This window comes from Schistocerca americana, chromosome 6, assembly GCF_021461395.2.
Source record: "Schistocerca americana isolate TAMUIC-IGC-003095 chromosome 6, iqSchAmer2.1, whole genome shotgun sequence".
NCBI lineage: Eukaryota > Metazoa > Arthropoda > Insecta > Orthoptera > Acrididae > Schistocerca > Schistocerca americana.
The window spans coordinates 439,310,006-439,325,487 of record NC_060124.1 but is presented as its reverse complement, the minus strand read 5'-3'; the positions used below and the strand labels follow the sequence as shown (position 1 = coordinate 439,325,487).

Below are 15,482 nucleotides of genomic sequence, written 5' to 3'. Positions count from 1 at the left end.
AAATCGTATCAAAATCTGTACAGAATTTCTTGATATTAGCCTTCATATGCAGACACGAAACTCTGATGGGGGCCGGGGGGGTCTGAATTTACAAAATGTTTAGGTCTTTCGACGTTTTAGTAACCATTGGGTTGTAAATTATAACAATTATTTGGCAAATTGAGTATAAAAAGATATAAAAAAGCACGTTAATCTTATAAGACATATGACACTAAATGATGAGTGTCTTTGTTGCAGCTTCGGTCGCTAGTCTGTCCTCAACTGCCAGACGCTAAGAAGCTTCACAGCAGACAGCGTGACCACTCTAGCTTTGAACTGTGCTGTCACCGACATGCGGGTGCTTTTGCAGATGACATCGCGGCCCTCTCCTCGGTGGACGCTGCGTTGGCGACGCCCTCCCATTCCGCCGCCGCTGCTTCCGGCCCTGCCTTGTGGAGCGTCTCGTCCGCCCCCGCATCCCGCTCACGCCTCGTGTCTACCCTGGCGGCGCTAACGACACCAGCGTCGACGCCACCTGCACCCAGGCTGGCGGCGCTGATGGCAGCACCAGAACCGAGGCCTCGGGCGAATCCCGGATACTGGACGCACAACGAGTCCGCCTGGATGCCCACCAAGTTCCTCGACTTCGACCACCTGGACGGTAAGACACCGATAATGACGTTTAGACTATCCTCTCATTGGCTTTATTGTATCTGATTTTGCAGTACCTATCTTCTTCTCACGATTGGACTACTTTAAAGAGGAAGGCATATTGTAGTAGAGTACAGCGAGAGGTTTTCAATTTATCGCAATTGATCTATTGGTGCCATATGATGCACATTTTACCAAAATTTTAACGAAGTACCATTTAATCTTACTCGAAATGGTTGTCATACTAGAAATATGTGACACGATGGCAAATTAATGTTTGAGGTATTTTAAGTAAGTGCTTACAATACAGACTTAGACGAGTGATTCATAATGGACCATTTCAGATTGGTTAGAAGATTTTTAAGAATCTCTCACACCATACAAAAATGGTCAACGATATGAAAACTTTTTAAGAAGACTCACAGTCATACACACAGTACCACTGCTTCTTCGTAGTTAATGAATACGTAAACTTATGATACTGCTTCACATTCATTTAGCTATTCACGTATGATGATGTATAAGTGGCAACTAATAGCAGATTTATAATATAGTAGCTGTTTAACGAATGTTGTAATTTAAATAATAACTCACGAAAACAGTTGTGCACCAATTCAGTGTAGTCGGTCCATCGTGAAAGTTACGGGACTTGCTGTATCTCTTATGTAGAAGCTACGTCAGAACAGTAGCTACTGTGGTAACTTGAACTAAAAAGTGTGAACAGCAACTGTGCAGCCGGCCGGAGTGGCCGTGCGGTTAAAGGCGCTGCAGTCTGGAACCGCAAGACCGCTACGGTCGCAGGTTCGAATCCTGCCTCGGGCACGGATGTTTGTGATGTCCTTAGGTTAGTTAGGTTTAAGTAGTTCTAAGTTCTAGGGGACTAATGACCTCAGCAGTTGAGTCCCACAGTGCTCAGAGCCATTTGAACCATTTTTGAGCAACTGTGCATGCGACCAGCCATTTGTGAGCAGGCGTGCTACTGTTTTTTGTCAAGGTTGTTGTGTCACAGGTCGCAGTGGAGCAACATCTCAAAATCAAGTCTCCAAGACATTCTCTCGAAATTTTTAAAGAAGAGAAAAGTATGGACAAAGTTTGTCCCACACACCATGAGTCCCGAACAAAAAGCCACTCATGGACGGCTATTGCGACTTGGCTGAAAGGCAAAACACGGACAGATCTTGTCTGGAAAAGTAATCGAGGTTGAAGAGGCTTAGCATTATCGATATTAACTTGTCGCAAAACGTCAATGTGCAAATATTCACATCAAATACCAACGGTTTGACAACGTATCTGTATTCAAGCCAATGTCACACGCAATTTTAACAACATGTGAAAGAGGAACTTATATTACTTTTTTTCACTTGACTGTATGAACGTTCTGTACGTTGTACTAAATTGGGGCGAGACTATGTGAAAGATCTGAAGCATCAAAACCACTATATTATGATTTCTATGCCTTTTATGAACCCAGTCCCGAAACGTCCAGTATTGGCGAACGATTTTCCGTATCTTGCATCTGTAGCACTCAGTGCTGTTACAGTTAAAAAAGACAAATAGGTAATTAATCAATATTATAAAAGTAAGTGTTCTATATGCGTACCGCTAAAACTCAGAAACGCGTCCCTGTTCGATCAAGCGAATCGTATGGTGTGGTAGCCTTCTGTTACCATCCAGGAATAAGAGTTTTACCTGAATCCGTGCTTTTGAAGATAACAATTGTACATTTCGGAATCTGGAAATTTTTAGAGAATTCAGAACATTCGAGAGTATTCGAGAACATTCCAGAACTTTCGAGAGAATTTGAGAGCATTCCACAACATTCTAGAATGTTGTGGAATGTTCCGCAATGATCCTATATGTTCTGGAATGTTCGGAAATAGTCTGGAAAATTTGGGAAGATCCAAGAATGTTCGGAATCATCCCAAATCGTTGTGGAACATTCCAGAACACTCTCGAATGTTGTGGACTGCTCTGGAACATAGTGAACCATATAAAGCCTTTTTGCTGTGTTTTGGAATACGCCACTGGTGGGTCTGCCCATTGGTAGGGGCATGTAAAGCAAAGTTCGAACGTCATTTTCTTATCAATGACGGAGGGAGGAAACGAAAAAAATAGTGCAGTGATGAACAAAAACAAACAGTGATGTATGAGTAATGAAAGTGGTACAGTGGCTGAACATAAATCGAAAATAAAAAGTGAAAAGTGTGTAAAGAGTACTTGGAGTATTTTTTAATAAATAGTTGACTTATATTTTAGACAATGCTCAAACGTAAAAAAAAGGATGAGATCTTGCAAGTTCTGAAGCAAATCGGCGAAAACAAACAGAACACAACACGGCGGTCGGTAGGTACTGCTTGTCCTTCGAGTCCTCTTCGTAAAGAGTTAGTTAGTTAATCATTTATACATCGGGCGATGGTGTGCACATGTACACAATTACATTGACATCCGGTCTTAACTCCTGGAATTTTCCCTTCTTTATCAGGCACTTTATTTCAACGAATAAATAGACGCTGACTACTGGATTACGGATAGAACTAAAATATTACAACTGAAGGCATCACATCTCTGGGAACCACGATCAAGATAACTGTAATCAAGAAAGACTCCGTGTAGGTCACTTTTTACGTTTTGTTTGGTTTCGACCTGTAACACAGTTCATTTTCTGACATTTTCTACTGTAATACCGGTGTGATAGTATATTATTAACAATTTTATACGATCACACCAATTTTTCTTCTTCTGTCATTACGTTGATCCAAATGTGACCTGTATCACGCGCCGAAAGCGGCAATCCTAATAGGCTATAATAGGGTACAGCAAGTCTCGTATACGGATTCCTTCTTTGATCCATACACATTGCAACAATGCATGTATGAATATGTGTGTGTGTGTGTGTGTGTGTGTTTGTGTGTGTGTGTGTGTGTTTGTTTGTTTGTTTGTATGCGTGTTTCTCATCTCCTCCCTTAACCAGTTGGCCGATTTCGACCATACTTGGTACACGTATACCTTACTGTCAGACAATAATTGCTGTTTGGGTAAGATCCACCTATTCATCAACGTTAAATATCTTCAACCTTTCGCGGCCCGGTCAGCAACTGTATGAATATTAATTTTAATTTTAATAATCAACAGTTTTCAGTTGGAATAACCCAACCTTCTTCAGAATAAATGTAACTACCGTTTGTCCATAGTAGACATCGTCAAGCTAAAACTACAAATCCATAAATTATCGTCAGATTGTAAAATCTTCCAATACAGCAGTCGTGGCTGCCGCATCGCGGACGCGAAGTGGGGCCGAGGCAGATTCAGACAAGTTTTAACTGTCTGACGATGATTTATGGATCTGTAGTTTTAGCTTGCCGATGTCTGCTATGGACAAACGGTAGTTACTGTTATTCTGAAGTAGGTCGGTTTATTCCGACTGAAACCTGGGTAAATTCTAGGCAAACGGTGCAACTGAGGCTGTTGATTATTAAAGTTAAAATTAATATTCATCAAAGTGTTGGAGGTGGGGGTGGAAAAGTAGCGTTGCCCGTGTCGCATGATTTCGCAGACTTTATTTATCCAATATTTCAGAATAAGACAACTTTACAACTCGCAACAAAGTTTACACATCAGTCCAAACCTTTACTAATTTTTTTCTCGCTGACAACCCATACAAAATAATCATACAAAAAATGTTCAGTGGTAGCCCACTGGACTCGTGTTCGGAAGGACGACGGTTCAATCCCGCGTCCGGCCATCCTGATTTAGGTTTTCTGTGATTTCCCTAATTCAGTCCAGGCAAATGCTGGGATGGTTCCTTTGAAAGGGCACGGTCGACTTCCTTCCCCATCCTTAATGAGACCGATGACCTCACTGTTTGGTCTCTTCCCCCAAACAACCAACCAAACCAAACCAAGATATTTTCCTCGATTACTATTTTTCCTCAGTTAATGCTACAAGCACCACATGAGACATGATGTAAAACTTTTTAATTCTTTACTACGAAATGCATTTGCGAAGCAATTCACAGACAGTATGCACATATACAGGGGGGGGAGGGGGTCCATTGATCGTGACTGGGCCAAATATCTCACGAAATAAGCGTCAAACGAACAAACTACAAAGAACGAAACTTGTCTAGCTTGAAGGGGGAAACCAGATGGCGCTATGGTTGGCCCGCTAGTGGCGCTGCCATAGGTCAACTGCGTTTTTTTAAAAAAAGGAACCCCCATTTTCATTACATATTCGTGTAGTACGTAAAGAAATATGAATGTTTTAGTTGGACCACTTTTTCCGCTTTGTGATAAATGGCGCTGTAATAGTCACAAACGTATGGCTCACAATTTTAGACGAACAGATGGTAACAGGTAGGTTTTTTAAATTAAAATACAGAACGTAGGTACGCTTGAACATTTTATTTCAGTTGTTCCATTGTGATACATGTACCTTTGTGAACTTATCATTTCTGAGAACGCATGCTGTTACAGCGTGATTACCTGTAAATATCACATTAATGTAATAAATGCTCAAAATGATGTCCGTCAACCTCAATGCATTTGGCAATACGTGTAACGACATTCCTCTCAACAGCGAGTAGTTCGCCTTCCGTAATGTTCTCACATGCATTGACAATGCTCTGACGCATGTTATCAGGCGTTGTAGATGGATCACGATAGAAAATATCCTTCAACTTTCCCCACAGAAAGAAATCCGGGGATGTCAGATACGGTGAACGTGCGGGCCATGGTATGGTGCTTCGACGACCAATCCACCTGTCATGAAATACGCTATTCAATACCGCTTCAACCGCACGCAAGCTATGTGCCGGACATCCATCTTGTTGGAAGTACATCGCTATTCTGTCATGCAGTGAAACATCTTGTAGTAACACCGGTAGAATATTACGTAGGAAATCAGCATACATTGCACCATTTAGATTGCCATCGATAAAATGGGGGCCAATTATCCTTCCTCCCATAATGTCGCACCATTCATTAACCCGCCAAGGTCGTTGATGTTCCACTTGTCGCAGCCATCGTGGATTTTCCATTGCCCAATCGCGCATATTATGCCGGACGTTACCGCTGTTGATGAATGACGCATCGTCGCTAAATAGAACGCGTACAAAAAATCTGTCGTCGTCCCGTAATTTTCCTTGTGTGCAGTGGCAGAACTGTACACGACGTTCAAAGTCGTCGCCATGCAATTCCTGTTGCACAGAAAAATGGTATGGGTGCAATCGATGTTGATGTAGCAATCTTAACACCGACGTTTCTGAGATTCCCGATTCTCGCGCAGTTTGTCTGTTACTGATGTGCGGATTAGCCGCGACAGCAGCTAAAACTCCTACTTGGGCATCATCATTTTTTGCAGGTCGTGGTTGACATTTCACATGTGGCTAAACACGTCCTGTTTCCTTAAATAACGTAACTATCCGGCGAACGGTCCGGACACTTGGATGATGTCGTCCAGGATGCAGAGCAGCATACATAACATACGTCCGTTGGGCATTTTGATCACAATAGCCATACATCAACACGATATCGACCTTTTCCGCAATTGGTAAACGGTCCATCTTAACATTTCTTTACGTACTGCACGAGCATGTAATTAAAAATGGGGGTTCCTATTTTTAAAAAAAGGCAGTTGACAACCGTTCGACCTATGGCAGCCCGATCTAACGGGTCAACCATAGCGCCATCTGGTTTCCCCCTTCAAGCTAGACGAGATTGGTTCTTTGTAGGTTTTTCGTTTGATGCTTATTTCATGAGATATTTGGCCCAGTCACTATCAATGGACCTCTCTGTATATTACTGAATGCAAGTCTGACGGTATATCATTTTGCGATACATTGTTCAAGGCACATGGCGTTATAAACAATTAGATGCGTAAAAAGCTGTCGCATCATGCTTGACATTTAGTTATATTACTTCTCTGCTGCTGACTCTATTCACAATAAATAAAGTTTCTACATATGTCACTGGGTGTACCTGGAAAATGATGTCCCTAAGACACATATTTCAGGAGATATAATGTCACAAATATTAAACACAAGGCCAGAGGTTGCGAGGCAAGTGCGTGGAAGCACAGCTCTAAATAAATTCATGGGAAACGCCTGGTTTCTCAGCTAGGAATCATATACAATGTTCTCGGACTTACACCTGCATCACATGGATAAAATGGTACGCTCAGGAACATCTTGGCCATCGTCAAGTGAAATGAATGCTGATGGACTGCTGAGGCACCCTTATATAAGCTAGCCGTCAGCTGGACATCACTGGTGCCCACGACATCGCCATGTATGGGCATACGTTCGATGCGCCAGCTGCAACCCCGCGATCGCTGGATCCTACGCCGCTCTGAGCTGCAGGCTGCAGTCTCTATTAAGCGTGTAATCTGTGACTTGTGATTATACACTCCTAGATGCCGACAGTGCAAGCCGCGACAGACGTTTCTACATACTTCATTCGGTGACTCTTACCTAGAGAACGTTCAGCTGAAGCGGATTTCTCGGTGTAGCATATACGATAAAATCTCTCATGCTCCTTCCTGTGTTGTTTTATAGAACGCACTATCTGTACGACGTAAGATTGGCCAAAGTCGCAAGGTATCTTGTGGACTCCAGTTGTTCTGAGACACGCCGTGTCCTTAACTAGTCTCACTGCAGGATTCTTATTGGAGGTCTGAAGATCGATTTTATTTTTCGTCTGTTCATGAAGCAGCTTATCTTGCTGAAACAAAGGCACTGAATAGCAGGAAAAGCAGGTTTCTCTTCATGCTCCTCGTAAATGATCTGGTTGTGATTCTTGCCTGATATCACTCCATTTATTTGCTGAAAGTTGGAGCTGTCGTTCCTGAAGACCTTGCATAATTGACTCATGTCATGGGGGAAGATTATTGACGTCTGGTATCGTTCTTGCACAACTTACCAGTGCTTGTGTACTTTTGTGCCATGTTCTGATGCCTGATGGCGTGCAAGTATAAATCAGTGCGTGTAGGTTTTCTGTAGACGCTGTGGCCAAGGCATCCATTTGGAGCTGATGAGAACACCAAGAAAATGCAATGTATCGTTTTTTCCTACTTTCATGGTGAATTTGATGTTATTGCGCTCCATAAAAATTCCGTTAATTCCTTTACTTCCAGATACGTTCCTAACATGGGACAGACTTTCCAGCTATGTCACGTCGATCGCTTGGCCGCTTATTGTTGGTAGATCTACCACTAAGATGAACATTGCTTGTTGAGAGACCTACCTGGAACGGTCCAGCTGATGATGTCATGGCTAATTCCACATCTCGCATCCACGTGGTAACTCACCGCTCTAGTGTTTTGGAGAAATGCTGCATGATGCGAAGAGAGTGGGCCCAACTGAACAATACTGTTGTGACTCCTTGTTCTTGTTCTAATTTATATTGCTGTACCAACGCTTAAACTCATCTAACTAAATAGTAACCGTTACAATTTCCTTGAGGGCTCCGATTATTCCCAAATTTTTGGTCCTAAAGTTTCAAACTTAAACTCAGTGACCATGACTTTAATCCGTACGTCATATTTATCCTTAACTACCGTCATGCATGGTGCTAACCTCGGTCTTAATTATCCTGAAGCTTTCGCTCTACAAAATTTTTTTAAAGCACTTCTAGATCTTCCAGCATACTTATGCAAGTTTTCGGGGAATATAATGTTTCCCCCGCCTGAGCCAGGCCCTCTCTCTTCAGTGGCTGGTGTAGGGTAGTTTTTGGTGGCATATCACACTACGGCTAACGACTTTCTGCGCGGCGGGGAGCGCCAGGCTAAATTGCACTGGATGCATATTACTTATCTTGATTGTTAATCCTTCGCTCCATTAAAAAATACTACTGCCAGTGTGTAATACCGACACTACGGAAAAAGTAGGGAGAGGAGAAAATCAAAGATGCAGGGAATCCAACGAGTGATTTTAAGTTACAGTGAAAGATGTTACTTATAGATGTGGCTGTTGTCCATGACGTTTCTTGAGAACTGTGCCTCCATTTGCGTCTTACTGTTCGCCACACCATCTGTAATCCTTCCCTTTTCTCCGTCGATCTTCATCAAACTTCTTCTCCATCAATCAGTCTCCAAGCTATCCCACTTTTTACTTCGAGTAGGTCATAGGGCCCGTGATTCCCTACCGGAGATGGATGTACGTACAGCAGAAGAAGGCAATGCGTAAATACAAGCTCTTTATTGCCTCCTATCTACTCTGATTCAGTCTTTTTTAGAGTGAGTGTTGATTTCTGGAGACTCGGAGAGTGCGACAAATAAGCCGATACAGTCTCCTGACGCGTTTTCCTTGCAACATCTGCCTTGTCGCTGATGCTGTATCGGGCACCTGCGATGTGCAACTGAGCCTATAACTGGCCCGTTCGTGTCAACTGCTGTTTTCCCGCCTAAGCCAGCCGGAGCTCACGTGAAATACGGGCCCTGCGACGAACTTCTGACACAAGGCTCCGTGCAGGACTCACGGGAAATCAATACGTAATTGGAAAGGTACTATGTAAATGTCTTAGATTTGACGTGTGCTTTCGAGAGCTTGCATACACTTAAACGCACAGTCAGGAGTTATTAAACTCGTCCCAAATAATTACTCGCTTCCCGGCGGCACTCTAAGACCTGCAGTGTAACGTGCTGTGACGTATGCGCCTCTTGTGGGTCTCGGGCCGGTGCCCCTAACTCTGCAAAGGAGAATGAACAGCTACAGCTGACTGCGTCACGCTCCAGCGGCGCAGGGCTGGGGAGAACTCTGTTCCAGCCCCAGATCATGTGAATGCCTTAACGGCGGTGGAAGCTGTGTTACAGTTCCATCTTGTCTTTGTCTTCATGGCAGCGACCGACACAAAGGGAACTTCACAGCAGACAAACAAAAATTACGCGAAGCGAAATGTAGTGTGAGGAGGGCTATGCGAGAGGCGTTCAGCGAATTTGAAAGTAAAATTATATGTACTGACTTGGTAGAAAATCCTAAGAAATTTTGGTCTTATGTCAAAGCCGTAGGTGGATCAAAACAAAACGTCCAGACACTCTGTGACCAAAATGGTACTGAAACAGAAGATGACAGACTAAAGGCCGAAATACAAAATGTCTTTTTCCAAAGCTGTTTCAGAGAGAAAGAATGCCCTGTAGTTCCTTCTCTAGATTGTCGCACAGATTACAAAATGGTAGATATAAAAGTAGATGACAGAGGGGTAGAAAAACCATTAAAATCGCTCAAAAGAGGAAAGGTCCATGGACCTGATGGGATACCAGTTCGATTTTACACAGAGTGCGCGAAGGAACGTGCCCCCTTCTTGCAGCGGTGTACCGTAGGTCTCTAGAAGAGCGTAGCGTTCCAAAGGATTGGAAAAGGGCACAGGTCATCCCAGTTTTCAAGAAGGGACGCCGAATACATGTGCAGAGCTATAGACCTATATCTCTAACGTCGAATAGTTGTAGAATTTTGTAACGCGTATTATGTTCGAGTATAATGACTTTTCTGGAGACTAGAAATCTACTCTGTAAGAATCAGCATGGGTTCCGTGTGAAACCCAGCTCGCGCTGTTCGTCCACGAGACTCAGAGGGCCATAGACACGGGTTCCTCGGTAGATGCAGGTTTCTTGACTTCCGCAACGAGTTCGATACAGTTCCCCACAGTCGTTTAATGAACAAAGTAAGAGCATATGGACTATCAGACCCACTGTGTGATTGGATTGAAGAATTCCTATATAACAGAACGCAGCATGTCATTCTCAATGGAGAGAAGTCTTCCGAAGTAAGAGTGATTTCAGGTGTGCCGCAGGGGAGTGTCATACGACCGTTTCTATTCACAATATACATAAATGACCTTGTAGATAACATCGGAAGTTCACTGAGGCTTTTTGTGGATGATGCTTTAGAATATCGAGAGGTTGTAACAATGAAAATTTTACTGAAATGCAGGAGGATCTGCAAAGAATTGACGTATAGTGCAGGGCATGGCAATTGAATCTCAATGTAGACAAGTGTAATGTGCTGCGAATACATAGAAAGAAAGATCCTTTATCATTCAGCTACAATATAGCAGGTCAGTAACTGGAGGCAGTTAATTCCATAAATTATCTGGGAGTAGGCATTAGGAGTGATTTAAAATGGAATGGTCATATAAAGTAGATCGTCGGTAAAGCAGATGCCAGACTGAGATTCCCAAAACAAAGGAAGCACGTTACAATACACTTGTTCGCCCACTGCTTGAATATTGCTCACCAGTGTGGGATCCGTACCAGATAGGGTTGATAGAAGAGAGAGAGAAGATCCAACGGAGAGCAGCGCGCTTCGTTACAGGATCATTTAGTATTCGCGAAAGCGTTACGGAGATGATAGATAAACTCCAGTGGAAGACTCTGCAGGAGAGACGCTCAGTAGCTCGGTACGGGCTTTTGTTGAAGTTTTGAGAACATACCTTCATAGAGGAGTCAAGCAGTATATTGCTCCCTCCTACGTATATCTCGCGAAGAGACCATGAGGATAAAATCAGAGAGATCAGAGCCCACACAGAGGCATAATGATAATCTTTCTTTCCACAAACAATACGAGACTGGAATAGAAGGAACAACCGATAGAGGTACTCAAGGTACCCTCCGCCACGCACCGTCAGGTGGATTTCGGAGTATAGATGTAGATGTAGATGTAGAAGTGTGCCTCATAACACAGTCCTGCTATCTGATGATGACTGGATGTCTCCCATGGTGGGAGGGGGGGAATACTGCTGACTGGAGGATGATCGTACAGAAGAAAAACTGCCGCATTCTTCCCTGAAGTAGAAGCTTCTCGAAAGGTGGTTACAGTCCGAGGACTCGGTCATTGCATCAAGAGAATAGATCAGAGTGAAGAAGTAACTCGCGGTGAGGGTGCTTTGTGGGCACGGCGTGTTGACTGCGGTGGTCAGTGCCCTTACCACAGTTCTCTGGCTACAGGCGCTGTTAGGTTCATTGCACTGGTATTTAGTTTCGTCATCTGCAGACGCAGCATTCGGAAGCATGGACCACATTTTTTGGTTTTCAGATTACATCAGACAACGGAAGGAGGAATCATGTCTCATCGTAAAATACGATACAGGACAGTTACACATGTTCTCACTGATGATAACGAAGATGATGATGTTTTACCACTGGAACGATATGGACTTCCCGAAAGTTTTCTCATCTTGCTTGTGGAGAAAACTGAGGGAAATGTAATACTTATTGTAACAGCTGCTGTGAAAGGAGTCAGCCGGCCGGAGTGGCTGAGCGGTTCTAGGCGCTACAGTCTGCCTCGGGCATGGATGTGTGTGATGTCTTTAGGTTAGTTAGGTTTAAGTAGTTCTAAGTTCTAGGGGACTGATGCCCTCAGAAGTTAAGTCCCAGAGTGCTCAGAGCCATTTGAACCATTTGAAAGGAGTCAGTTCAAACAGGCAAGTGAATGAAGTCGTTTGGATTTTACGCAGCTTACAGCCCTCGTCATTGGGAGAAGAAGTTGGCAACACAAGGAAGTCTTTAGAATAGCAAACGAAATGCAAGTATCACAGCTGCAAAGAATCTGAGGCGATATACATCTACCCAGAACAGAGGATTGTCGAAAGGGATGCACGGTGTACGCACCACTGAATGGAAATTACAAGTGAGTAACACGCCGAAAGACACACAGTTGTGGAAATAAGAATATCTACTTCTAGAAGTCAAAGAACTGCAGAAGAAGCAGGGGAAGTAAAATAATGAATGGCTATTGAATAAAATCTAATTGCCGTGGACTGTCTTAGGCAAGAGAGCGCTACTTGTATTACACTATCCAAATTGAATGAAGGACGCACATGATTGTAAAAATGTGAAAAGTGGTCAACTGCAGGTTTGGAGGCGAAACAACTGTTAACATTTGGTATGTTGTTCTACGTGATAGTACAACACATGTCAATTATTGTTAAGTAAACAATGATTATGAAAACTGAATGACATTGACCCTTCATTTGGTAGATTTCGCCCGCAAAGATATTTCCTGTCTCAAAAAATTTACGAAATTGCCTTTGAGATCTTGAGCTGCTTTCTGCTAGTTTATGAAACACTTTTCAAAGGACTAACCGAGATGGCGCAGTGGTTAGCATGCTATAACGGCGAGCGTCAGATCTTTGGTTCAAATTCCCGTTCGGTCATTCGGACTTAGATTTTTGGTCATTACCCTGAATCAATACTAGAAAATGCCGAGATGATTCCTTTGAAAACGCATGGTCGATTTCCTTTCCAATTTTCTCGCAATCCGAGCATGTAGTCCAGTGACCATGCTGTCGAAGTAACGTTGAACCCTGTAATATGATCTCTGCCTTCCGTTTCCAAGGCACTAACATAAAATTCAGAAGTGTATTTCAGTTATTAGGTGTACCCACGTGCAGGGAATATTGTACGCTTGTATCTTCTGTTAAGATAGTACAGTAATGAACACTACCTATGTACAATGCAACTGAGCAGCCGTAATTTTCCAGTAACACTTGACTGTTTCAAAAGGATGTAGGTTATCGTCGATTGCACTCTGAGTTCATGTGTGTGCAAGCGCTTATGCTTTTGTTTCTTTGCATGTGTGTGTGTGTGTGTGTGTGTGTATGTGTCTGTGCGAGTGCGCGCTTGCATACGCACGTGAGTGTACGTTTTCAACACGCGGCGTTGTGTGTGTGTGTGTATTATGCACGTTATATCAATATTTTGCAGTGGTAGTGGTCACTGTTTTCTTGAAAAGAAGAATTAGTTAAAGCTTTCATTAGGCCGTCTAACGATAAACGTTCTTCTCTGTTCACAATTTCGGTACTGAAACAGTCGTTGTGAAAACACAAACACCGTACAAAAGAAACAAATCATTTCAAAGGATTATTCAGCATTTATGTCGAGATTCGACTGTTGTGTGAGTGTTGCAGTATGACATATCAAACAGGCAGTCTTTCCGTCCTTCTGTTCTTCTGTCTCTCTCTCTTTTCCATTGCTCTGCGGCGTTGGATTGTCATATATCTGTCTGGGTAGTGTTAGCCGAGACTGGTGGCCCAATACCACTCCAGACGTCAGTCTTCCCCTCCCCCACAGGGAGCAATCTGTATACCACATCTATCAGTGTTTAGGGTAAATCTCATGTTTAAGAAGGAGGAAGATTTCTAAACGTTTGCATAGCGAGTACCTGGAGCGGGACGTTGCAACCATCACAGTATTTATCAATCTGGATGTGCGGACTGCTCAAGAAACCACACCCCTTCTGGTCGGCTCAGCAGCCCTCGTCGGCAATATGCGAGGCGGCCAGCATCCCGGTCCCGTAAGCGAAAGCGTTAGTGCTCTTGGCTGTTTGAAAAGGTATCGCAAGGCAGTATGATTTAAGTATAATTAAAACTGTCGTAGTCAGTGAATGATTTACCAAGATTAAGTTCTACTCAGAGTACAGGAAATTCGATGAGTCCGGTGCACACACGGGAGCATTCGACTCCAGATTTCGGGATAGTCAAAAGTTGGCACCTGAGATCGATAGAAGAGCTGTTCAGTCTCTCCTCCGACGATGATATTTACGTTTTCATCCTTTTGTTAAAACGCTTGATGCCTATTCGCGATAAAGCTGCTGTGAGAGGAGTAAGACCGGTTTATTATTGCCAAAAATTTCAAGTTCCATGTATTCGTGAAAACACCTTTGAAATTATGAAACAGTCACACAGAGAAATATTTATAATGTGCAAATGTGTACGTACTGAGCCCCAATTAAGAAACATGATTCCGGCATTTTCTGTATACCGGGCCCAGCCGCTTCGCCTGACTATAAAACGATTTTGTAAACGTCTCTAAGTAAATACCTCTTCTTACTTCTGTAGACGGCACTCGTTTTCGCCAACAGACGTCTGTGCTTCATGGTTGAAAGACGCCAAAAAAATTTATCCATGATACGGAATTTCATCACGTATTTCCAATCAAAAGTATCCGGACACCTGGCCGAAAATGATTACGAGTTCGTGGCGCTCTCCATCGATAAGGCAGGAATTGAATATGGTGTTGGCCCACCCTTAGCCTTGATGACAGCTTCCACTCTCGCAGGAATAAGTTCAATCACATGCTGGATGGTTTCTTGGGGAATGGCAGCCAATTCCTCAAGGAGTGCTGCACTGAGAAGAGGTATCGATGTCGGTAGGTGAGGCCTGGCACGAAGTCGGCGTGCCGAAACACCCCAAAGGTCCGGACTCTGTGCAGGCAAGTCCATTACAGGGATGTTATTGTCGTGTAACCACCCCGCCACAGGCCTTGCATTATGAACAGATGTCCCATCGTGTTCGAAGATGCAGTCGCCATCCCCAACTCTTCAACAGCGTGGAGCAAGATAGTGCTTAAAACATCAAAGGACACATGTGCTGTGGTAGTTCCACGCAAAGCAACAAGACGTGCAAGCTCTCTCCATGAAAAACACGATCACACCATAACATCACCGCCTCCGAATCTTACTGTTGGCGCTACACACGCTGGCAGATGAAGTTTACAGGGCATTCGTCATACCCACCGCATGCCATTGGATCGCCACATTGTGTACCGTGATTCGCCACTCCTCACAACGATTTTCCACTGTTCAATCGTCAAATATATACGCTCCTTACAACAAGCGTGGCGTCGTTTGGTATTGAGCCGTGTGCGGCTCGCGTTGATGCCGTTCTTAGCTTGGCATCTTGTAATAGCGAAGGTGGCGTCTCGTTTTCTTAGTGTGTTCACTGGCGCCACTACGCTTGCTCGCCTCGTCTGTCCGTGAGTGGCAGCAGTAGCGCTTATCGATAGCGCGTACTGTGGTACCATCTTTGGGGCAGCCTCTAGTATTTCTGGCTCGTGTGTGTCGAGCGAGTTGAGTTGGGACAGAG

At 43.7% G+C, this 15,482-nt stretch overlaps 1 protein-coding gene across 1 annotated transcript in view; it reads left to right on the top strand.

Annotated features, from left to right (window-relative positions):
* The window catches only part of LOC124620197 (nuclear pore glycoprotein p62-like), a 654,879-nt gene that overhangs the window by 600,577 nt on the left and 38,820 nt on the right, over nt 1-15,482 (top strand). Inside the window, exon 3 of the mRNA XM_047146865.1 lies at nt 350-640. Coding sequence (XP_047002821.1) covers nt 350-640 — 291 coding nt within the window. The remainder of the gene's footprint in view (nt 1-349; nt 641-15,482) is intronic.